General features: G+C 38.4%; 1 protein-coding gene and 1 long non-coding RNA gene across 2 annotated transcripts in view; one reads left to right on the top strand and one right to left on the bottom strand.

The window, feature by feature from the left end:
• Nucleotides 1-10,936, top strand: part of LOC121385425 (sonic hedgehog protein A-like) — a 51,941-nt gene extending 41,005 nt beyond the window's left edge. Inside the window, exon 3 of the mRNA XM_041516101.1 lies at nucleotides 9,966-10,936. Within this exon, the coding sequence (XP_041372035.1) occupies nucleotides 9,966-10,651 (686 nt within the window). The 3' untranslated portion in view covers nucleotides 10,652-10,936. The remainder of the gene's footprint in view (nucleotides 1-9,965) is intronic.
• Nucleotides 10,937-15,809: 4,873 nt separating this feature from the next.
• On the bottom strand, nucleotides 15,810-17,376 carry LOC121385415. Its single transcript, XR_005959538.1, has 2 exons — nucleotides 16,657-17,376; nucleotides 15,810-16,542 (listed from the first exon to the last, which is right to left on the bottom strand). It is a non-coding gene; the product is annotated as an uncharacterized LOC121385415 (long non-coding RNA).
• Between the last annotated feature and the right edge of the window lie 8,849 nt (nucleotides 17,377-26,225).

The following is a 26,225-nucleotide window of genomic DNA, read 5'->3' as shown; positions in this document are numbered from 1 at the left end:
AGACAGACAGATATATAGATAGATAGACAGACAGACAGACAGACAGACAGATGGATAGATATGCATGTAGATAGGCATGCAGATAGAGAGATGTCTCATATAGACAGAAAGACAGACGGACAAATATATATAGAGAGAGATAGATGACTAAATAGACAGTCAGACAGACAGGGAGAAAGACAGACAGACAGATAGATGGATAGATAGATATGCAGGTAGATAGACATGCAGATAGAGAGATGTTTCATATAGACAGAAAGATAGACGGACAAATATAGAGAGAGAGAGAGATAGATGACTAAATAGACAGTCAGACTGACAGAGAGAAAGACAGACAGACAGATAGATGGATAGATAGATATGCAGGTAGATAGACATGCAGATAGAGAGATGTCTCATATAGACAGAAAGACAGACGGACAAATATATATAGAGAGAGATAGATGACTAAATAGACAGTCAGACAGACAGAGAGAAAGACAGACAGACAGATAGATGGATAGATAGATGGATAGATAGATATGCAGGTAGATAGACATGCAGATAGAGAGATGTCTCATATAGACCGAAAGACAGACGGACAAATATATATAGAGAGAGATAGATGACTAAATAGACAGTCAGACAGACAGAGAGAGACAGACAGACAGACAGATAGATGGATAGATAGATATGCAGGTAGATAGACATGCAGATAGAGAGATGTCTCATATAGACAGAAAGACAGACGGACAAATATATATAGAGAGAGATAGATGACTAAATAGACAGTCAGACAGACAGAGAGAGAAAGACAGACATACAGATAGATGGATAGATAGATATGCAGGTAGATAGACATGCAGATAGAGAGATGTCTCATATAGACAGAAAGACAGACGGACAAATGTATATATAGAGAGAGATAGATGACTAAATAGACAGTCAGACAGACAGAGAGACAGACAGACAGACAGACAGATAGATGGATAGATAGATATGCAGGTAGATAGACATGCAGATAGAGAGATGTCTCATATAGACAGAAAGACAGACGGACAAATATATATAGAGAGAGATAGATGACTAAATAGACAGTCAGACAGACAGAGAGAAAGACAGACAGACAGACAGATAGATGGATAGATAGATATGCAGGTAGATAGACATGCAGATAGACACATGTCTCATATAGACAGAAAGACAGACGGACAAATGTATATATAGAGAGAGATAGATGACTAAATAGACAGTCAGACAGACAGAGAGAAAGACAGACATACAGATAGATGGATAGATAGATATGCAGGTAGATAGACATGCAGATAGAGAGATGTCTCATATAGACAGAAAGACAGACGGACAAATATATATATAGAGAGAGATAGATGACTAAATAGACAGTCAGACAGACAGAGAGAAAGACAGACATACAGATAGATGGATAGATAGATATGCAGGTAGATAGACATGCAGATAGAGAGATGTCTCATATAGACAGAAAGACAGACGGACAAATATATAATGAGATAGATGACTAAATAGACAGTCGGACAGACAGAGAGAAAGACGGACAGAGAGAAAGACAGACAGATATATAGATAGATAGACAGACAGACAGACAGACAGACAGACAGTCAGTCAGACATATAGACAGACAAGCAGTCAGACAGATAGATAGATAGATAGATAGATAGATAGATACGCAGACAGACAGGTGGGTATATCGGTAGGTTGGCCAATACGTAGGTAGGTAAATAGGTAGGTACATATGTAGTTAGATAAAAGTAATACATGCACATCCATTTTTTTTCTTTTTCTTGTGGGTGTCTGTGAGACCGATAGAAACCGTGTCCTGCTGCTCGTTTACTTGTGTCCTTTCTATAGTGTGTATGAAAATTGTAAGTAAATTGTGAATACGACGCCTAGTCTGGAACCAGTGGTAGTGTTTGTCTACGTCCCTCGTTATGTAAACCACGCATCATTTATTTGGGCCCTCTGTTGAAGGAAAGTATTAGCTTGTCGCTAACTGACCAGCTTCCTTTGCCCAGGCGCACAGTGGCGGTAATTAACGGTGGAGGAAAGTACAAAAGAACAAACCGTAATGGCGATATTCTCACCATTTCGATTCACAACCAAATTTAATGCATTTTCCTTTGTCGGACAAAAGGAATCGAGGACATAATCAAGTGTTTGTTATCTAAACGAGCGCTGTGACACCGCTAACCAAAAGGTGATACTCGTGTGTCATTTTAAACCCGAGATTCTTCGTATTAGCTTTATTGTTGGAAAACACCTTCTAAGTGTTTTCACAAGATGAATAAACTGTAAGCATAAAGTGAGCAAACAGAGTCGGAAACTCGAGGCCTGGACAAAGGCAGGACAAACTTTGCACGCGGCTAACAGCGCTTGGCAGTCTGTTAAAATGATACGGGCCGTTTTCTTAGTTGTATCAACACAGCGACCGCGGTGCTCCGCCGTCCATTGTACGAAATAGGCGGTGATTTCCTAAATTCTGTGTTAAATTCCTCGCGCTCGTCCAAATGTCAAATTACCTTATTAGCATTGTGTACCCTCCTTTAAAACTTTTTGCTGTTTCTGCTCGGGGATGGGATTGGAGGGAAAACATATAACAAGAATAACAATCAACGCCGTAGTCTTGCATTAACATGCCTGAATTTTTTTAACCAAGTGATTGACAACCAATAGCCGATGATAATAAAATTAATCTCCTCTAGTGGTGTCGTTAAACAAGAAGGTTCAGGAACGTACTCCAAGGGGCCGACCTCTGACACCGCCAGTGACCGAAACCAGGGGCGGCCTAAGTGTTCAGTTTTATATTAACTTATAAAAAAAAGTAAAGTTTGTTTTATTTAACGACGCCACTAGAGCACATTGATTTTTAATCTTATCATCGGCTATTGGACGTCAAACATATGGTCATTCTGACACTGTTTTTAGAGGAAACCCGCTGTCGCCACATAGGCTACTCTTCTTTACGACAGGCAGCAAGGGATCTTTTATTTGCGCTTCCCACAGGCAGGATAGCAAAAACCATGGCCTTTGTTGAACCAGTTATGGATCACTGGTCGGTGCAAGTGGTTTACACCTACCCATTGAGCCTTGCAGAGCATTCACTCAGGGTTTGGAGTCGGTATCTGGATTAAAAATCCCATGCCTCGACTGGGATGCGAACCCAGTACCTACCAGCCTGTAGACCGATGGCCTGCCACGACGCCACCGAGGCCGGTTATTAACTTATACGTCACGAAGCAGTTAATTTCAATTGTGTGATTTGATTTGATTTTTGGGGGGTTATTGTTGGGTGTTTTGTTTTTTTGGATGTATTTTTTTTTCTTTGGGCTGTATGACAGTGGCGACCTGGTCATTACCTAGGATCAGCCAGCAGTTTGTTTTTCTTTAAATTGCTATCACATACGTGTGTTATAACTATGTGTTACAAAAATAACGAATGTTCTCACCAACGGGTGTATAAAAAACCCTTGTTATTCAGATTCGTGTTTTTTTTTTTATTCGGGCAAAAATCAGTCTGCAACCTACAAAAATGGGAGCCCGTACGCCTAGATATACCATAAGACGGGTTTCCTCTGTAAGACTATATGTCGAAATACCAAACGTTTGACATCCAACAGCCGATGATTAATAAATCAATGTCGTAAAACAAAACTTAAAATGTTTCAAAAGCCAACGAGTACAGGTAGTTTTTTTTTCTCTCTCAAATAGATTATCAGTTTGATGAAATTGCGACCTTTGACTTTATTTTAGCCTTTTGTCCATTTGGCGAGCGACGCGGTAAATATCGCACATCTTCTCCGAGGCGGGCTCTAAGCCGCACGCTAGCCAGTTCGGGCACGTCGACGTTTCTCCCTCGACACGTTTCGCCGTGGCCAGCAACCTTCCGCATTCGTTACGACGGTGCTTTGTAGACTTTGGTGGAAAACCGACGGAAAGTCACGAAAACATTAGCAGTTGTCAATAAAGACAAAGACGTAAAACATGGACACATTTTCACTTTTCGGTGATCTGCTCTTCTTCTTTTTTTTCTGGTGTTTTTTTTGCACCCTCGGTTACCGGGCAATCGAGTCCATTCAGCTCAACCACGTCGTATGCTAGTATCAGTGCTATCAGACCACCAACTGACAGCACAAAATCATATTTGACAAAAAACATGAAATATCCTCTATTTAGTTCATAACAAATATGTTTTTGTAGGTATGGATTATAGGGAAGTAAAGTCCTGTTCATTTAAAGTGATAGGCCCTGATGATTCCCCGTTACGAAGAATTCTTCACCATGAGAGCTGTTTGTGACAATTAAAATTAGACATTACTTGCATTGTATTGTTTAATTTAGATTACCCATTTCTCTACATCCAACGTTTCTCTTGGTATCCTGGACCCCGTTCCACGAAGCGATCTTAGCCCTAAGATTACCTTAAGCGCATAGCTACCCTATGCCCTTAAGTTGATCTTAGGGCTAAGATCGCTTCGTGGAACGGGGCTCTGGTGTTTGTAATACCACAAAATGCATTTGTTATCATTGTAAAATGGCACGTAATTCTGAAAAGTAAATTAAAGGGACATACCCTAGTTTTTAAACACTAAAGCATATTTTTGACTATTATAGCCGTTTTTGATAACTGAAATCATACTTTACTTAGATTTTATTGTTTAGATTATCACTTTCCGTACGTTCGAAGTGTTTTTGGTCATCCTGGTGTTTTTAATATCACAAAATGCGTTTCTCATATCTTTAAAAACGCACGTGCGTCTGAGAAGTAACAGTTATGGAGTCGAGTTTTAGTCTACTTTTAGAGGGTATTTCACCATTTCAAAGTCACAGATTCATGTTTCACTCAGTTGTAACTTTATCCAAATGTGTTACAGGTTTGTAGATTAACTAAACTTAGTGTTAATTTTCATGGGTTGAAACTAGGGTCTGTCCCTTTAAATGATTATGGGGTCGAGCTGTTATTTTCCACCCATTTCAGTGTCAGACACTCTTGTTTCACTATATTGTAACTCCAGATGTGTTACGGGTTTACAAATTAACCAAACTTAGTGTACATTTTTATGTCTTGAAACTAGGGTCTGCGCCTTTAACTCCATCACAACTATGTAGACGATGCTTTGTTGATAATTATGATCGTCGTATACCTTTGACACTCAATAGCCGATATTTTAGATAACTACAAACATTACGACGGTCAGAAACACGTTGACTATTAACCAAACTTAATGTCCATTTTATGTGTTGAAACCAGAGTTTGCGCCTTTAACTCTTTCACAAATATGTAGACGATGACTTTGTTGATAATTGTGTTCATCATATACCTTTGACGCCCAATAGCTGATTTTTGGATAACTACAAACATTACGACGGTCAGAAATACGGATATCGACATAGAAGCATGTATTTCATACGTAATTTTATTGCCATCCAATAGCCGATGATTAATACATCAATGTGCTCTAGAGTTGTCGTTAAACAAAACAAACTTTAATACGTAATGTAAGTCATTAAAGGGGCAGTCTTGAGTCTGCTTCAGGTCACTGTTTATTAATTCAGTTAGATTTATGTTCGTGCTTATATGCAATTAAGGTTCACGCACGCTATCCTGGACACACACCTCAGCTATCTGGGCTGTCTGTCCACGACAGAGGGTTAGTGGTTAATTGTTAGTGGTTAGTGAGAGAGAAGTCGGTGTAGTGGCCTTACACCTACCCACTGAAAAAGAAAGAACAATATATTCAAAGTATAAATTCATGCATATAAGTGAACTTCAGTGCGTGCAAGCGCGCTCGCTCGCACTCACACGCACACATATACACACAACATATACAATACACACACAGTGACATACACGGACACACACACACACACACACACACACACACACACACACACACACACACACACACGACCCCTCTTCCAACCACCACACACACTATATATCATACTCAAGACACACGTATATACACGCACATACGTACATTCATTTCAGACAGATAAAACCACCGCATTTCAAATTTTGTGAACTGGAAAAAGAAAAAAAAGAAAAAAAAAGAAGAGACTGTCGCCTGTTATCCTTATCTATGACGATCACATTATCTGTGATCAACATGACACCGTTAAGACGGTGTGATCCGCTTTGTTACCTATGCTATTTGGTCCGGGGGAGACCGGCGAGATAAAAACACCATATTTGACAACCGCCATCTTAGCACTGCAGCGCGAAAACGCCACCGCTCTGTTTTATCCATTGTCGACGACGACGGACGGTTGACAGTTTTAAAATATTACCGGCACGTCGCTGCTGCTGATACCAGTTTGACTGGCTGGGATATCTGATGACGTCGTTTTCTACCATCATTAGGGAAGCTGTTTAACAGCACACGGCGCCAACGCGATAACGACAAGATATGACATATACAAATACATTTGACGTTTCATTTAAAACGTGTAATCGACACTCGTTGATCGAAACTCATTTCCATAATACAAGCGAAAAAATGGCGACTCGCATGTTTTAGTGGAAGTCATTGACGCTCCTTTCGTCTTGTTTCGTGTACCTCCTGTCTAAGAAACTTCAAAGGAAAGAAATATTAAATTGTGTAATAAAAATAAATTTTATAATATTATAAATAAAGGTTTTTAGACGTGCAATTCCAAGCGATTCCCAACACTAGTTTAGTTTCGTATTATTTCTAAGAAACCTAAATTCGTGTTGCTTCGTCACCTGGTGTTTAAGAATCTTCAACAACAAAGGTTAAAATCTTGTAATAAAATAAGTTTTATAGAAAAAGTAAAGCTATTTTTGTACCCATTGTTTTGAAGAAAGTAAATTCGTTTTGTTTTGCTTTCTTCTTTTCTAACAAACTTCAACAAAAAAGTATAAATAAATAGTAATAAAAATAGGTTTAGTAATAAGAGTTAAGCTATTTAGTTCAAGATTGTTTCGCAGAAATTAAACCCGTGTTGTTTCGTCACCTTTTGTCTGAGAATCTTCAACAACAAAGATGAAAATAACGTTTAGTGTACAAGTAAAGCTATTTTGTTTCGGATTGTTTCTGAGAAAGTGCATTTGTTTTGTTCAAAGACCCCACTAGAACACATTTGTTAAATAATCATCGGCTATTGGATCAATCTAATTAAAATTAGCTCCACTATTACATGTGGATCTAACAGCACCCCGTTGGAACTCATGTCCAGTTGACCTTTCATTTGACCAATTAAAACCTTACTTGCAAAATCATGCCAGTGATTTAAAAAGCATTTGAAAACATTCGGGTTTATGACGAGGGTATACAAAATGATTCGGGTGAATTACGAAGTATGCCGGAAACTAATTTCAATATAAAATTTTATATAAAATTCGTTTAAAGACGAAAAAAACTACAAAAAACCCCGTGATGGTATAGCTATAACATCTGTTTATACTAGTATACAATCCAGAGTTTATTACTGCACTTTTCCATCTGTTATTTCAATGTTGAAATAGACCAATAGTTCGCCTATTGCATAAATAGTCTCGCCCGATATTTTTAGAATTTGTATGCTCCCGAATAACGTTATAAAAGGCGAAGTGTAATTGGTCGATATTTAAATTGTTATTTATAGATGAAATGTCGCCTGGACATGGGAGTCCACGTAATGCTGTTAGATCTACTGGCGAGACCAGTAGAGCTAATTTTAATTAGATTGCTATTGGATGTCAAACAGTTGGTAATTTTGACAGTAGTCATCAGAGGAAACCCGCTACATTTTTCCTAATTCAGCAAGAGATCTTGTGTATGCACTTTCCTACAGACAGGAAAGCACATATCACGGTCTTTGACCCGTTGTGGTGCTCTGGATGGAACGAGAAAAAACCCAATCAGTTGAACAGATCCACCCAGATGGTTCGATCCTGCGACGCAAGCACCCCAATCCATCACTCAACCGACTGAGCTAATCTTGTCAACAAAAAAGTCTAAAAGTGTATAATAAAAAATAAGTTTTGTAATAAAAGTAAAATTATTTTGTTTTTGTTTCGCATTATTCCAAAAAAAAATTAAAAAAAATTCATGTTTGTTTGTCACCTCTTGTCTAAGAGTCTTCAACATTAAAGGTGTAAAAGATTGTAAGAAAAAAATAGTTTATAATTTAAGTAAAGTTATTTAGTTTCGTATTTGTTTGTAATAAAAAGAAAATTCTAATAAAAGTAAAGCTATTTTGTTCTGTGGTATTTCAATGGCCGATTATAATCGAACATTGATCGGTTAGTTCTACCGATGTGCTGATCGATTATGAAAATCAATCATCGAGTGCATGACAATATATTAACTGTAAATGTTCTTCCAATTTAGATACTGGAAGTGTTGTAAACATGTTGGGGCTGGTTTTCATGCGTATAACATAAAAAAAGAGGAAGGAAGGAAATGTTTTATTTAACGACGCACTCAACACATTTTATTTACGGTTATATAGCGTCAGTTTTATGGTTAAGGACCACACAGATATTGAGAGAGGAAACCCGCTGTCGCCACTTCATGGACTACTCTTTTCGATTAGCAGCAAGTGATCTTTTGTATGCACCAGCCCACAGACAGGGTAGTACATACCACGGCCTTTGATATACCAGTCGTGGTCCACTGGCTGTAACGTGAAATAGGTCAATGGGCCCACCGGCGGGGATCGATCCTAGACCGACCGCGCATCAATCGAACGCTTTACCACTGGGCTACGTCCCGCCCATAAAACAGAGAGCTTAAATAGTCATGACGGTAAAGTCTATCCATGTGTAGAGTCTATCCATGTGTAGAGTTTATGGATGTATAATTCAGGTCTTTGTTATATTCTTATACTTCTAACCGATTGTATAGTCTAAAGTTGATCGGTTGGTGCCACCCGATTATATCTACATGTATAGTCCGTCCCATAGAGAACGACCTTTTTTCATACTATGGACTTTTCTACAAGTTACATTTGTATTTATTTCTGAGCCGATTGTCTTCGATAGTCTTTCCAACAGGGAAAGCCTTTTTTTTAAAGTATTATTTATTTATTTCTGAGCCGATTGATTTGTAAATTGGATACAAGAATAGTTTGGGTATTTTGTTTTCAAAACACTTTACTTTTCTTCTTACGTCAAACCAAACTAAAATTATTAACCAAAAAACCCCCAGTTTTGTAGAAGAATGGGACGGACTAAAGTTTTAAAGACTAGAGTTTTTCTTTCTTTTTTTCTTTAAAAAAAAAAGTATTTTCATGTTCATTCATCTACCTCTTGTATAGCAAACTGCAACAAAATAATTTTAAATTGTGTGTCATAAAAATAGCTTTTATAATAAACATAAAGCTGTTTAATTTCTCATTGTTTCTAAGAAAGTAAATTCATATGGCTGCCTCTACCTCTTGTCTAACTAATTTCAACAACAAAGTAATAAAGTATGTCATAAAAATACATTTTATGATTATAATAATAATAATAATAACAATAATAATAAATTCGTGTCAAATATTTTTAAAGTAAATATTGAATTTTTAAAAATCCAAGCGTATGTTGCTCATCGTCTTGATATGGGGGGTGGTGGTGGTGGGGGGGGGGGGGGGGGGGGGGTTTGGGTGAGGTAGCAGTAGCAGAGACGGACTCGAGGGGATCCACTTCCCAAATATATTGAGCCTTTTTTTCTGCCTTATAAACTAAAATAATCGGTCTTGTGTACTTTTCTCCTTAGACATCCTCGGTGGGATCCATTGGGTGTTTTCCCGTCCCAACCAGGTTTACGCGCCTCTGAATCCAAGGCCGCGCTGTCCTGAACTCATACTGGTAATGAAAGAAAAAAGGTAGTCAACATGTCAGATGACTCAGAGTCACCAAACGCATGCTATTTTAGCCAGTGTGTCCTAGAGGTGTTGTAAAATAAAAACAAACTGTAACATTTATTAATCATCATTCTCTTCTTCATCTTTTCTTTTTTCAGATTCGTCGGTGGCAATAAAGATTGGTGGATGTTTCCCAAGCTCTGGGACGGTGGCGACCCCGACAGGTGTGAAGACTATGGGCGAGTTGTTTGTTGGAGAAGAGGTCTTAAGCGTCAACGGGGCCGGCCAACATGTGTTTAGCGAAATCTTTGCATTTCTCGATAGAAACGAACGCGAGAGGGCGCTGTTTTACACCATCTCCACCGACAGCGGAAGGGAGGTAACTCTGACGCCCAAACACCTCATTTACGTGGCGGACGGTAATTCGTCGGACCTTTCCGTGAGCGTTAGATACGCCGAGGACGTTCGAGAGGGTCACCATCTTCTCTTAGCAGACAGTGACGTCACTGACGACGTCACGAATGGGCGAATAACTCTTTCTAGAGTGACGGGTATTAAGGCAAGGACTGAGGTTGGCGTTTATGCGCCGCTGACCGCCCATGGTTCGGTGGTCGTCGACGGAATCGCTGTATCGTGTTACGCATACATCAATGACGCTGATTTGGCGCATTTTGTTTTCGCGCCAATGAGAGGCCTTCATGCGCTGTATAGTTACCTCCCCTGGTTAGACGGAAGAGTGCGCACCAACACCACCGAGCGGGTCTCTGGGATTCACGTATACGCGAAACTGCTCTATGATTTCGCTTCGCTTTTCATGAGTAGAAACACCCTCTACGTTCCGTGAACAATGAACGCCCGTCAGCAACTGCTACTGTTTAATTTCCGTTGGTGTTTTTGTTTTTTTCAAAATTTAATTTACGTCACATACAGATGAGTTACCATGTTGGCATACTATTGCAGTATTGACGTCAGTTGATGACGTCATAAATAAGCCAATGATTTCGGTTCATGAGAAAACATGCATAATTATGACATTATATTACATTCTTTTGTTACTTACCAACACATAAGACTAGACGCGGTCCTGAAAGAAAGACTGACATGGTTGACATACTTCTAATAAATACACAAATTAAAAAACACACACCCAAAAACATAAAACAAGTGACACACATTGTTAAAATCATCAGTAACTTGTCTGCAACGTGCGTGAGCTGTTCACGAAAGTTACACGACATTGCTGTCCGACAGCAAAACAACAGAAGTCGGCAGTTTACTAGATTATCAGTGTACACTCTGTCCGAAACGGGCACAAGGTGGGGACAGTTTCGTTGTCAGAAAGACGGAAGCTGATAGGAAATGTCAACATTTATTGATCGTGTCGACATCAGAAGGAATCGTTATAAGTTTTACAGAACAGATGAACATTCAGTTTTCGTGTCTCCAATACAGTTATAGGGAGCTGACAATTTACAACATTCAACTTGGGGTTATAAAGGAAGCAGATAGTACCTCAATGTGAACATTTAACCTTCGCATCGGCAGTGGAAACCAAGTTGAGAATTCGCGGAAGAACGCAAGTTGCGAATTAGCAAATCTGGACATATCACTTTTGTGTCAGCGGCAGGACACAAATTGCGAATTCGCAAATCTGGACATATCACTTTTGTGTCAGCGGCAGGACACAAGTTGCGAATTCGCAAATCTATACTTATAACTTATGTGTCAGCGGAAGAACGCAAGTTGCGAATTCGCCAATCTGGACATATCATTTGTGTGTCAGCGGCAGACCGCAAGTTGCGAATTCGCAAATCTGGACATGTAACTTTTGTGTCAGCGGCAGGACGCAAATTGCGAGTTCGCAAATCTGGACGTGATTAATTTTAAGCATTTTGTGTCTGCAGTAGAAACGTGGTTTAAGTTTCACCAGTTTGACCATTCAGCCCCAGTAATCAAACTTTCTGTGATGTACGTAACTGTGTAATATATATTTAATATTTGTTTCATTATAATAGATTACTGCTTTTGTGGCACACTCTTTGCTCGTCTTCACCAAGAACGGTAATGTGCGGTAGTCTGCTGTTACCCGGCTCCTAAACACAAACCACTCAAGATCTTAAGATAAGAAAACTGAGTCCCGGGACCATATTTTAAAGAAACTATCATAGCGTTACGATACCGTAAAACCATCGTAAATTATGACGTCACTGCGGCGGGTGCTGTAGTGACGTCATAGTCTACGATGTTTTATTTCGATACTCGTAGCGCTAAGATAGCTTCGAAAATCTCCAGCCAGGGTTCTAAATCACAAAGCTCTCGTAAGTTATCTTATGCTGGGCTCAGACTACCAACTGCCACGAAAATGTTGGCTACCCTTCTACTCTCGCGACTCCTACGACTGTTCAGTCGCTAATCCGAGCGCTCTTACAACTCGTTTTTACGTCGTGTATAACACCTAGAACAGATTAGCTGTTAAATCTAAGCGCCCCTGTCGTAAATTGGGAGTTGGGGAAACTTCTAACTCGACCGTCGAGTTGACCAACTTCGTCGTTGCAGTTGTCAGTCTGTCACTAGCATTAAGCAGCATCGCATTGTGTTTGCAAGGATGTTCTCTTTTTTTTTCCTTTTTTTTTTTTTTTTTTTTTTTTTTTTTTGGTACTGCAAGTTCGCTTACAATGAATTACATGTAGGTCTCTAGATGCTCATAGTATCTGGCATTTTAGTCCATATCTGTTGACGTGTGTCGTATTCTCATGTTCAGCTTGTTAAAGGCAAACTGTCTTGGTGTTGAACCTACTAAAGGCAGTGTCGTGCGTATCCCGTCACTCATCTCATTCAGCTGTCGCTTGCTGCTATAACCAGGGGCGGGTCTAGGAATCTTTCTGTCTTTTTTGTGGAAGGGGGGGGGGGGGGGGAGATAAGAGAAACAAATTGCACATGAACCTACTCGTAAAAAAAGCAACCCTAAGACATTTTTATTTTCATTATGTTTTATTATTGTTTTAAAGCCAGAAGAGACACCTGAATATATTTAGAAGGCACGGATCCCCTGCCCCCCCCCCCACCCCCACCCACCCCCAGCACACACACCCACACCCATCCCACACAGCGGATCCTCTGATTTTGAAAACATTCTACATTCTAAAAGGTTAATATTTTAATAAAATAAAGTTAAATAAAGGTTATTTGAATTTTATACAAAACTAAATTATTGAATATCCTGCATTAAAATTGTTCTTGGAATAAAAAAAACGACCCTTGAATAATGTAATTTTTGAGATTTCCCCCGTCTGCAACTGTGCAGTATACATACTGAACATTTTCAAATCTCTCTGTCTGTCTGTCTCTCTCTCTCTCTTATTTTGGTCTATCATGTTTGTAACTACATATATTTACAATGCTTAAACACCTGCGTTTAAAGCGACATTCCCTAGTTTTTAAACACTGCCGCGTATTTGTCACTATTAGAGCCGTTTTTGATAACTAAAATGAAACATTACTTATTGTTATTTTATTGTTTAGATGTCATCGTCCTTACTACCAAAGTGTTTCTGGTCATCTTGGTGTGTTTAATATCACGAAATCCATTTTTTAAACATCTTCAAAAACGCACGTGTGTCTGAGAAGTATCCGTTAAGGAGACGAACTCTGGTCTATTTTAAAGGATATTTCACCGTTTCAACGACATAGACTCCTGTTTAACTCTACTGTAATTTTAAACAACCGTGTTACAGGTTTGTAGATTAACCAAACGTAACTAGGATCTGCGATTTTAAAGGGACATACCCTAGTTTTTAAACACTAATGCATATTTTTGACTATGTAGCCGGTTTTTTTTAAACTGAAATCATACTTTACTTAGATTTTATGGTTTAGATTATCAATTTCTGTACATACGAAATGTGTTTGGTCATCCTGGTGTTTTTAATATCACAAAATGCATTTCTCATATTTTTGAAAACGCACGTGCGTCTGAGGAATAACAGTTATGGAGTCGAGTTTCAGTCTATTTTTAGAGGGTATTTCACCATTTCAAAGTCACAGACTCAGGTTTCACTCAATTATAACTTTATCCAAATGTATTACAGATTTGTAGATTAATTAAAGTTAGTGTTACTTTTCACGGGTTTGAAACTAGGGTATGTCCCTTTTTAAAAAGAAGGCTTCGTAAATTGTGCCCTTTATGTTTAGGACCACGTGATCTTGGACTCCATTAACGTGCCTCAATATCACTATGGTTTAGGGCACGTTCCTCTCGGGCCATATCTCAGATATTGTCAGGCAAATGGCCTGGGACGGATAATTTTAGGACTATGTAGTAATATTTCAATACTATACCAAAATATCAAACACAAGCGGAATATGAAGCTTATGTAGCTTGTTGAATATTACAGTTTATCAGTCAGATTAAACGTATGTACTCAACAAAACTCAACAAAAATTAACTAAGGGGCAATAGAAATTTTGATCACTTAAATGTTTTCTTAGTGCTATATTATGTTAGAAAGTATTGATCACTTATGATTTTGAAACGATGTTTGAGTGGATTTTGACTAGTAATGCACACCAGTCGTGCACGCAATCTGATTTTGTTTTGTCGTATTTCGATTATATACACAAATACACACACATACACACACACACACACACACACACACACACACACACACACACACACACACACACGCATAATAGGTCCAACAATTGTCAATAAATGTCACAAATATCCATATAGTAATGGAAGGAAATGTTTTATTTAACGATGGCGTCGGACATATGGTTAAGGACCACACAGATATTGATAGAGGAAACCCGCTGTCGCCACTACACGGGCTACTCCTTTTCGATTAGCAGCAAAGGATCTTTTATATGCGCACCATCCCACAGACAGGATAACACACACCATGGCATTTGATATACCAATCGTGGTGCACTGGCTGGAGCGAGAAATAACCCAATGGGCCCACCGACGGGGATCGATTCATATAAATATTTACTGACCCTTGATTAATTTGTTACAGTATATTTTCAGGCAACCTTTCGTGGTTAGTGTCAGACTACCGACTGTCACAACGAAGTTGGTTAACTCTACGACTGTCCAAGTGCTAGTCTGAGCACTCTTACAACTCGATTGTCGTCGTATACAACTCCTACGACCCATTAATTGTTAGTCTGAGCGCTCTTACAACTCGATTATCGTCGTATACAACTCCTACGACCCATTAATTGTTAGTCTGAGCACTCTTACAACTCGATTATCGTCGTATACAACTCCTACGACCCATTAATTGTTAGTCTGAGCACTCTTACAACTCGATTATCGTCGTATACAACTCCTACGACCCATTAATTGTTAGTCTGAGCACTCTTACAACTCGATTATCGTCGTATACAACTCCTACGACCGATTAATTGTTAGTCTGAGCCCACCCGTCGAAAGTCGGGAGTTAAAGGAAATTACAACGCAACTGTCCAGTTAGTCTAGACAGTCATGACGGTTGATAGTCTGACACTAGCATAATTTGCAGGCCATCTACTTTGCGACTTTGCCTTTAATGTCTCGACCCAGAATAAACTGAAAGACAAAACCTTTGTCGTGATCAAAGTCGTGTCCCCGCACAAGGCAGAGTCGAAAGACGACCTCCTTTATTATCCACATTGACTTTTCTTTTAGTTTTGCGAAAGATTCTGGACGTTTCTGGTTTACTTTAATTGGAAAGGTATTAAATTTCACCTTTTCTTTTATTGGAAAGTGAACAGGAATGAAAAAAATTATAAGAGTTTCGAGAACGTTATTTATTGTATATATTACAAGAGTGGTATAGGAGAGATTGGTGTTAACATTTATCTAAATGGTGATACAGTTAATGACCTGTTAAAGTGTGTTCCAGAGGAAGATGGCAAGAGACACCTTTATTTTTATTTTATTATTGTTTGTTTCTCTCTCTTTATATTTTATTTTATATATTATATTATATTTCTCTCTATATTATATATATATATATATATATATATATATATATATATATATATATATATATATATATATATATATATATATGGAAACGATAACCCTACTGGATATAGAATTATTTAAAGTATACGGAGACTGTAAATTCTTTATTTCATAATATGAATATCTGCTACGTAGTCAAATATTCAGGCCTGCATATCAAATATTGTTCAGATAGCAACAGATGGCAACAAATTAATTCAAAATTGCATTAAAATAATGCTATGAGTGTTACTTTGTTTTTACTTACGATTTTGTATATGTGGCTATTTTACACCATCTCATCTAAGGGTTGGAACGTTTCACTGAAGGTAGCAAATATCCATGTAGTAATAGTGTGTGAAATATTTAATTCTGAATGACAAAATCATATTCCGTGATCACAATCTTATCTCTCTGCACAAGACAGAGTGGACAGGACGGTAGACGACGTTGTGATTGCTTCCATGATTCACTGTGACGTCCTCGTTTTGATGACAGCCACTACCCTTGGAGATCCGTAACAGGAAGTTGTATCCTCCCCCCGCACCCCTGTTAGAAGACTGTCACTCCCTTATAAGATCCGTAACATGTTGTATCCTCCTGCACCCCTTTAGGAAGACTTCCACTCCATTAGGAGATCCGTAACAGGATGTTGTATCCCTCCTGCACTCCCGACGCCATATAACCATAAATAAAATGTGTTGAGTGTGTCGTTAAACAAATCATTTCCTCCTGCACTCCTGTTAGAGGACTGCCACTCTGGAAGACCCTAACATGATGTATCCCTCCTGCACACCTGTTAGAGGACTGCCACTCCCTTAGGAGATTCGTAACAGGATGCATCCCCTGCACACCTGTTAGAGGACTGCCACTCCCTAATAGATTCGTAACAGTATGTATCCCCTGCACACCTGTTAGAGGACTGCCACTCCCTAATAGATCCGTAACAGGATGCATCCCCTGCACACCTGTTAGAGGACTGCCACTCCCTAGGAGATCCCAAAATGTATTCCCCTGCACATCTGTTAGAGAACTGCCACTTCTCTAGGAGATCCCTAACAAAATGTATTCCCCCTGCACACCTGTTAGAGGACTGCCACTCCCCTAGGAGATCCCTAAGAAAATGTATTCCCCTGCACACCTGTTAGAGGACTGCCACTCCACTAGGAGATCCGTAACGGTGTTGTATACTCCTGCACACCTGTAGGAAGACTGCCACTCCGAATACTAGCTTAGAAAACTCAAACTTTCACAGAATAGATATAAGTTACAGTCCCCGTACATTTTACACAAACTCATATTCAGTAGGTATTATCGGTTTTTTTGGGAGGAGCCATCCGATATATATTATAATTTGTCTTTAAAAAGGCAAGCCCATCAAAGAGATGATGTGGTGAACTTGCACAAGTATGTACATATTTGTTTCCTGAACTTAGATTCTAATAACGGATAGTTATTTTTCCTAATTTAATATTTATTTTGACTTGCTTGTAATTCAAGCGTACGCATAGGTAAGCAAGTCCTGTGTAAACGCTTGCCAATATGAAGTCTTAAAAATTAAATATCTATTTGTAAACAAATGTTTGTTCGACTTTTGTCTTTAGACTAAACAAAACAACAACAACAAGAACATGGTGTGTGATTTGAAGAATGTGGCGAAACTAATTATGTAGTGTACGGTTTTTTGTTTGTTTCTTTAAGCTAATGGATGTCTATGGATGTATTATTTTAACTTAAGGGGGTGGGATCTGTCTCAGTCGGTAGAACAGCACAAATAAAAAACAGAATTTGGCATAGAAACAGCACAAACAAAAATAGAACAGAATTTGGAATAGTTAGAAGCAACACAAACAAACAAATAGAACAGAATTTGCCATAAAAACAACACGAACAATGGGACAGTCTGGCAATGAAACAACACAAAGACTAGAACAGAATATTGCATAATAAAAAGCAACACAAAATATAAAACAGACTTGCACAGAGACAACACGCACAAAACTAGAACTTTGGCACAGAGAACAGAATTGGCATGCACAAAAAAATAGAACAGTATTATGGAAACAACATAGAAAATAACATAAAAAAGAGAACAGAATTGGCATAGAAACAAAAAGAAAAGAATTTGGCATAGAAACAGCACAAAAAAGAAATAATACAAAAATAGGATTTGGCGTAGAAAACAGCACAAAAAAGAAAAATTTGGTATGGAAACAACAGAGACAAAAATAGAACGGAAAATTGCCATATAAATAGCGCAAGAAGAACATAATTTGGCATACTGATAATAAAAGCAACACAAAAAAGAAAAGAATTTGGCATAGAAACAAGCACAAAAAAGAACATTTATAGAAAATGGCAGAATTGGCATAGAAATAGCACAAAAAAGAGCAGAATTGGCATGGAAACAACGTAGAAACATTGCACAAAAAGAAGAACAGAATTTGGCATAGAAACAGCAGAATTTGGCGTAAACAAAAATAGAACAGAATTTGGCATAGAAAATAGCACAAAACAAAAATAGAACAGAATTTGGCATAGAGACAACACAAACAAAAATAGAACAGAATTTGGCATAGAGACAACACAAACAGTATAGAAGCCATGAACGACGCTACAATACTACAATATAGGGTATGAAAACAAAACGGAAAAGTCTACATCATCATTTAGAGAGTGCGAGAGATTGACGCACGCACGCACTCACGCACACATAGACAGAGACAGATAGAGAGAGACGGATAGAGAGAGAGGGAGACACGAGTCAGAGAGAGAGAGAGAGAGAGAGGGGGAGGGCGGGAGAAAAAGGAGTCAGAGAAGAGGGAGAGAGAGACGGATAGAAAGAGAGAGGGAGGAAAGGAGTCGGAGAAGAGAGACAGACAGAAAGAGAGATGTGGGGGGGGGGGGGGGGGGGGGGGGGGTGAGAGATATTGAGACAGACTGAGAGGGACTGGGAAATAACTCTATGAGATTTCGTAGTACAGAATGTTCCGGTAGGTCTGTTTGTCCATTCGGAGGCCCAGGGCCCGTGCTTATAAAACATTAATGTGTAGACTTAAATTTCTAATGACGTCACACGCTTCCGGATGAGAGTTCATTCATCACGGTCCACTGTAGTTCTTAATAGTTATAGTTCTTGACTTATGTTGTGGTTCACATATTCACCTGTAGTAATTGGGAAAGAATTAAAACAATTTGTATTATTCACGTTGTATTGACGTTTTGGGACATGGGTGTATAGAGGAAGAGACATCCGGAGTTAATCGGTTAATGAACCACCTATTCGGACCGGTAGTACAGCCAGATGTGGTTATATAGCCAAAAAAAACCTGTTGTCAATTTTAGAGTGAAAATACTTATATAATGTATGTTCGCAATGGCGTGTGTTGCTAGTGCCAACGAGAACCTGTTCTGTTGGCAATCTTCATTTGAAGTTGGGCAATTTAGCTTGGATTTCAATAGCAGACGATATCTGTGTAGAGAGACCTTAAGTCTCATTTAAGAACCACGCAGATAATGACAGAAAAACCCCGCTGTGGCCACGTCATGGGTTACTCCTTTCGATTAGCAGCAAGGGATCTTTTATATGAACCATCCCACTGCCAAGGTAGTACATACCACGGCCTTTGATATACCAGTCGTGGTGCACTGGCTGGAACGAGAAATAGCCCAATGGGCCCACCGACAGGGATCGATCCCAGGCCGACCGCACATCGAGCGAGCGCTTTACTATTGGGCTACGTCCCGCCCCCAGATTTACGAACATACATCGGTGGTTTTACTGTCGCAAATTAAATAAATTAGGATATAAGTCTACGGTGTTTCCAATTTGCGAAAGTAGATCGGTGGTTTTACTGTCGCAAATTAAATAAATTAGGATATAAGTCTACTGTGTTTCCAATTTGCGAAAGTAGATCGGTGGTTTTACTGTCGCAAATTCAGGAGGTGGGGGTGATAACGGGTTAGCGCCCTGCGTTGTAGCAGTAGTATTTTTACTATTTTAGTCTTTGGTTCAGTGTCAAGAAACGATTAACGCTGTAAATGTCAAATAGGACAACCAGAATTGCTTCCCCTGATATAAGATCAAATTGTAGCTAAACTTAAGAAAGACTGGGTCCCTTTTGTCATGTTATTTTTTTTTTTTTCGACTTATTTTCGTCCTTATCCAATTAAGGTTCAAGCATGCTATCCTGGGCACACACTTCAACTATCTGGGCGGTCTGTCCAGGGCAGTGGGTTAGTTGTTAGTGAGAGAAAAGAGGGTATATTGGTTTTACACCTACCCATTGAGTCGTTAAAACCAGCTCTGGTTGGGAGCCGGTACCAGTGTAGTTGTAAAGAAGTCGATGTAGTGGACTTACATTACCGATTGGGTGGAATCCGGTACCAGTAGTCGAACCCTGTACCCTCCAGCCTTATGTCCGATGGTGTAACTACGACACCACCGAGGCTGGTACTGGACTGCGAACCCTGTACTTACCAGAGACAGACAGAGAGAGAGAGAGAGAGAGAGAGAGAGAGAGAGAGAGAGAGAGAGAGAGAGGAGAGAGAGAGAGAGAGAGAGAGAGAGAGAGAGGGGGGGGGGGGGGGTGGACTGGTGGGTGAGAGCCGGTACCAGTAGGCGAACCCAGCAGCCACCAGCATTTGGTATGCACCAGGCTGGAATATCTACACACGGCGTAACACAACAGTTTGGATATTATTATTATTCAACAATAACTTTTTGTCTTGTGTAACGACACCACTAGAGTAAATAGTTTTATATCAAAGGCCGCGGCATATGCTTTCCTGTCTGTGGGAAAAGGAAAGGAAAGGAAATGTTTTATTTAACGACGCACTCAACACATTTTATTTACGGTTATATGGCGTCGGACATATGGTTAAGGACTACACAGATATTGAGGGAGGAAGCCCGCTGTCGCCACTTCATGGGCTACTCTTTTTCGATTAGCAGCAAGGGATATTTTATATGCACCATCCCATAGACAGGATAGTACATACCACGGCCTTTGATGTACCAGTCGTGGTGCACTGGCTGGAGCGAGAAATAGCCCAATGGGCCCACTGACGAGGATCGATCACAAACCGACCGCGTATCAAGCGAACGCTTTACCACTGGACTACATCTCGCCCCTGTCTCTGGGAAAGTGTATATAAAAAATCCCTTGCTGCAATAGGAAAAATGTAGCGGATTTTCGTTGATGACTACGAGTAGATGACTACCATCCCACAGAAAGGGTAGTATATACCACGGCCTTTGATATACCATTTGTGGTGCACTGGCTGGAATGAGAAATAGCCCAATGGGCCCACCGACAGGGATTGATTCCAGACCGACCGCGCATCGAGCGGGCGCTTTACTACTGGGCTACGTGCAAGGCTCAGTGGGTAGGTGTAAACCACTTGCATTGACCAGTCATCCTAACTGGTTCAACAAAGGTCATGGTTTGTGCTATTCTGCCTGTGGGAAGCGCAAATAAAAGATCTTTTGCTGCCTGTCGTAAAAGAGTAGCCTATGTGGCGACAGCGGGTTTCTCTAAAAAAACCTGTCAGAATAACCATATGTTTGACGTCCAATAGCCGATCATAAGATAAAAAATCAATGTGCTCTAGTGGCGTCGTTAAATAAAACAAACAAACAATCTTTATCGATATATAGCAGCCACAAATGTAGTATAAAATCTCTTCGCGATTTCATACAATTTGTGACCGTACATCGATAAATCCCCCACACCACCCCACCCCCCATCCAACAACAAACAATTCTTATATAAAAACAATATACCGCTATACGCTAGAAAAATATCGTAATAAGTATATTGTTCAACCGGTTACCGGTTATACCGCGCATGTTTCTACGTACTCTTACGTTGGTTCTTACTCATACGAATATTCTTTAAAAAACAAAACAAAAAAAAACAACCCTAAAACAATTAAATAAATAAATAAATTTTAAAAATCAATAAAAACAAATCTTTAAACAAGCTTAACACACAAGGCAGGAAAAGAGATAAAAACTATACAATTTTATTTCCCAAATACATGAACAATGATTTTGTTTGACAATATGATATTAGGTATTAGTGAGAATATGATTGTGCTTAGTGAGAAAACAAAATAAATGTTAGTCATTGCACTATTATAAACAACCACAGCATAGAATAAAGTATATTTTGTATGTTTAAATAAAGACATAATAACAAGAAAGAGAATACCATCATAATCAGTAGCAGCATCAGCATCAACATCATCATCATCAACATCATCATCAACATCATCGTCACCATTATCATCATCATCAGCACTATCAACATCATCAACATCATTATCATCAATATCATCGTCACCATCATCATCAGCATCAGGAACGTCATTGTCACAACCACCATTATCAGCAACATCATCATCATAACCATCATCATCAACATCATCATCATTAGTATCATCATCAAGAAGAAGAAGAAAAAGAAGTTAAGAAATAAAGCATACTGTACAATACGTGATATATTATGTCATAAAATACGAAAAAATATCATGTTTTAAGATGCGTGGAATATCATGTTTTAAAACGCGTGAAATATCATGTTATAAAATACGACAAATAGAATCAAGGGTTACTGGAAATGCAATACAAAAAATGTACATGTAGTTAAAACAACAACCATGCTCTTGTAGACAAACTTGCTTAAACGGCAACCTGTCTACATTGGATTTTTCTCCCCAAAATGAACATATATATTTCATTTGAGCGTGAGTTTTGTAATTAATAATTATTTCCAATTGAGGTTTAATCACGCTCTCCCAGGCATACGCTTCAGTTATCTTCCTGCTGAGATTACCATAAGTTAATTGCTACCTTATGCACTTACGGTGATCTTAGCATTAAGATCGCTTCGTCAAACGGGGACTAGGACCGTATGCTAACGGTTTTGTGAGAGAGAAGTCGGTGTAGTGACCTTACACCTACTCAGCGTATCGTTATATGATACGCTGAATGGAAGCAAGTACCAGGATGCGAACCCAGTACCCACTATCCTTGAGCCCGATGGCTTAACCACTACACCACCGAGGCCGGTAATCAATACAGGGTAAATATAATCCGTATATGCACCCGTTTGATTGAACTTCCAGTCCTATAGATTCCATTAACACCTGTTTGATTGTATTTCCAGTCTTATACATGCCATAGGTGTCATTAACACCCGTTTGATTGAACTTCTAGTCCTATAGATTCCATTAACACCTGTTTGATTGTATTTCCAGTCTTATAAATGCCATTAACACCTGTTTTCTTGTATTTCCAGTCCTATAGATTCCATTTACACCCGTTTCATTGTATTTCCAGTACTATAGATTCCATTTACACCCGTTTCGTTGTGTTTCCAGTACTATAGATTCCATTTACACCCGTTTCATTGTATTTCTAGTACTATAGATTTCACTAACACACGTTTTACTTTACTTTCAGACTTATATCTATCAACAGCCGTTTCACTAAACAATTCATTAACACGTGTTTTACTTTACTTTCAGACTTATAAAATCTATCAACAGCCGTTTCACTAAACAATACATTAGCACATGTTTTACTTTACTTTCAGACTTATAAAATCTATCAACAGCCGTTTCACTAAACAATACATTAGCACGTGTTTTATTTTACTTTCAGACTTATAGAATCTATCAACAGCCGTTTCACTAAACAATACATTAGCACGTGTTTTACTTTACTTTCAGACTTATAGAATCTATCAACAGCCGTTTCACTAAACAATTCATCAACACGTTTTACTGTATTTCCAGTCTTAAAGATTCTACTGCCACGATTGATTGTAATTCGCATTATAGATTCATTTAACAGGTGATTTACTATACATCTTGCCTGATAAAATCAAATAACACGTTTAACCGTATTTCCAGTCTCATAGAATCCATTAACCCTTCTTTACTGTACTTCAAGTCTCATACACTCCATTAACACGTTCTACTGTACTTCCAGTATTATAGAATCCATTAATACATTTTACTGTACTTTCAGACTTATAGAATTCATTAATATTGTTACTGTACTTCCAGTATTATAAAATCCATTAACATTTTTACTGTACTACCAGTATTATAGAATCCATTAACACATTTTACCGTACTTTCAGACTTATAGAATCCATTGACATTTTTACTGTACTTCCAGTATTATAAAATCCATTAACACGTTTACTGTATTTCCAGTTTTATACAATTCATTAAGACTTTTTACTGTACTTCCAGTTTTATACAATCCATTAACACGTTTTACTGTACTTCCAGTATTATACAATCCGTTAACACGTTTTACTGTACTTCCAGTCTTATAGAATCCATTAACACGTTTTACTGTACTTCCAGTCATAGAATTCATTAACATTATGTACTGTACTTCCAGTATTATAGAATCCATGAACATTTTACTGTACATCCAGTCTCATAGAATCCATTGACAACTTTTAGTGTACTTTCAGACTTATAGAATCCACGAACATATGTAGTACACGTCCAGTCCTATAGAGTCCATTATAACTTTAAAACTGGACTTACAGTCTATTTGAAAACTTAACACATGCTATTGTATTTCCAGTCTAAAAGACTCCATTAACGTATGCTGTACTCTATGTCCAGTCCTGTAGAAGAAACCATTAATATAAATACACCATTAGTGTACGTCCACTATCAGAATCCGTACTGCATTTTAATATGCTCCTGAACAGCGAATCCATTAACATATTCTACTATAATGTCAGTTTTAATTAACACACGTTTAACTGTACGCCCGGTCTAACAGAATTAATTAACACACGTTTTGCTGTACGCCCGGTTTAACCGAATTAATAGACACGTTTTTCTGTACGCCCGGTCTAATATAATTAATAGACACACGCTTTTCTGTACGTATGGTATAACAGAATTAATTAACATACGTTTTACTGTACGCCAGGTCTAACATAATTAATAGACACACGTTTTTCTGTACGTATGGTATAACAGAATTAATTAACACACGTTTTACTGTACGTATGGTATAACAGAATTAATTAACATACGTTTTACTGTACGCCAGTTCTAACATAATTAATAGACACACGTTTTTCTGTACGTATGGTATAACAGAATTAATTAACACACGTTTTTCTGTACGCCCGGTCTAACATAATTAATAGACACACGCTTTTCTGTACGTATGGTATAACAGAATTAATTAACACACGTTTTACTGTACGTATGGTATAACAGAATTAATTAACACACGCTTTTCTGTACGTATGGTATAACAGAATTAATTAACACACGTTTTACTGTACGTATGGTATAACAGAATTAATTAACATACGTTTTACTGTACGCCAGTTCTAACATAATTAATAGACACACGTTTTTCTGTACGTATGGTATAACAGAATTAATTAACATACGTTTTTCTGTACGCCCGGTCTAACATAATTAATAGACATGCGTGTTTCTGTACGTATGGTATAACAGAATTAATTAACACACGTTTTACTGTACGTCAGGTCTAACAGAATTCATCGACACACATTTTTCTGTACGCCCGGTCTAACATAATTAATAGACACACGTTTTACTGTACGCCCGGTCTTATAAACGTCATTGGCAAACATATGACCGTAGTGTGTCTTATAGTTCCGTTTGTTTAGAACAACTATAAGTATTCACATTTATTTATACTAATATATTATCCATCATGGTTATAAAATATCAAACACAACACAAAGTAACCTCGTATGTAGTATGTATACTATTACGTAATAGCAAATATAGGTATATCGTCAACTGTTTATCATGGCATTAAGAAACAACAACAGCAATCAATCTGCGATAATGTATGCCGTGTATCATTAATTGAAAAAAACTCCACCAGATAAGACTAAACAAAATCTTGAATTATGGAATAACAATATACTGCAACTCACTCAGGTTGAACTGTCATGCAAAACTGAACTGAATCGTCATGAGTCCTTGATTAAGGTTTCGTCTATATTAAACAAAATCCATCTTGGAAAATTCTATTCGCAGATTCAGTAATGTTGGATAGATTGCCAGTACTTTAGTTGACGTCTTGACACTATGGATGATTATGGTTATGTATGTATATATGTGTGTATATATGTATGTATGTATGTATGTATGTATGTATGTATGTATGTATGTATGTATGTATGTATGTATGAATATCTATATATTGTATGTATGTCGAGGTTGACTGTTACATACATAGATATTAACGCACTGGCGCAGGGGATAATTAAATCCTTTCTGGCCTCACAAATTGTCCCATGCCGTTGCTGGGACTCGAACCTGTGGCATCGAATCGCCTGCAAATTGCAGACTAACCACGGTGCGCTCTGAGCTATTGAGGCATCCATATGTA

Source organism: Gigantopelta aegis, chromosome 11, assembly GCF_016097555.1.
Source record: "Gigantopelta aegis isolate Gae_Host chromosome 11, Gae_host_genome, whole genome shotgun sequence".
Taxonomy (NCBI): domain Eukaryota; kingdom Metazoa; phylum Mollusca; class Gastropoda; order Neomphalida; family Peltospiridae; genus Gigantopelta; species Gigantopelta aegis.
This window is presented reverse-complemented; position numbering and strand designations above follow the sequence as displayed.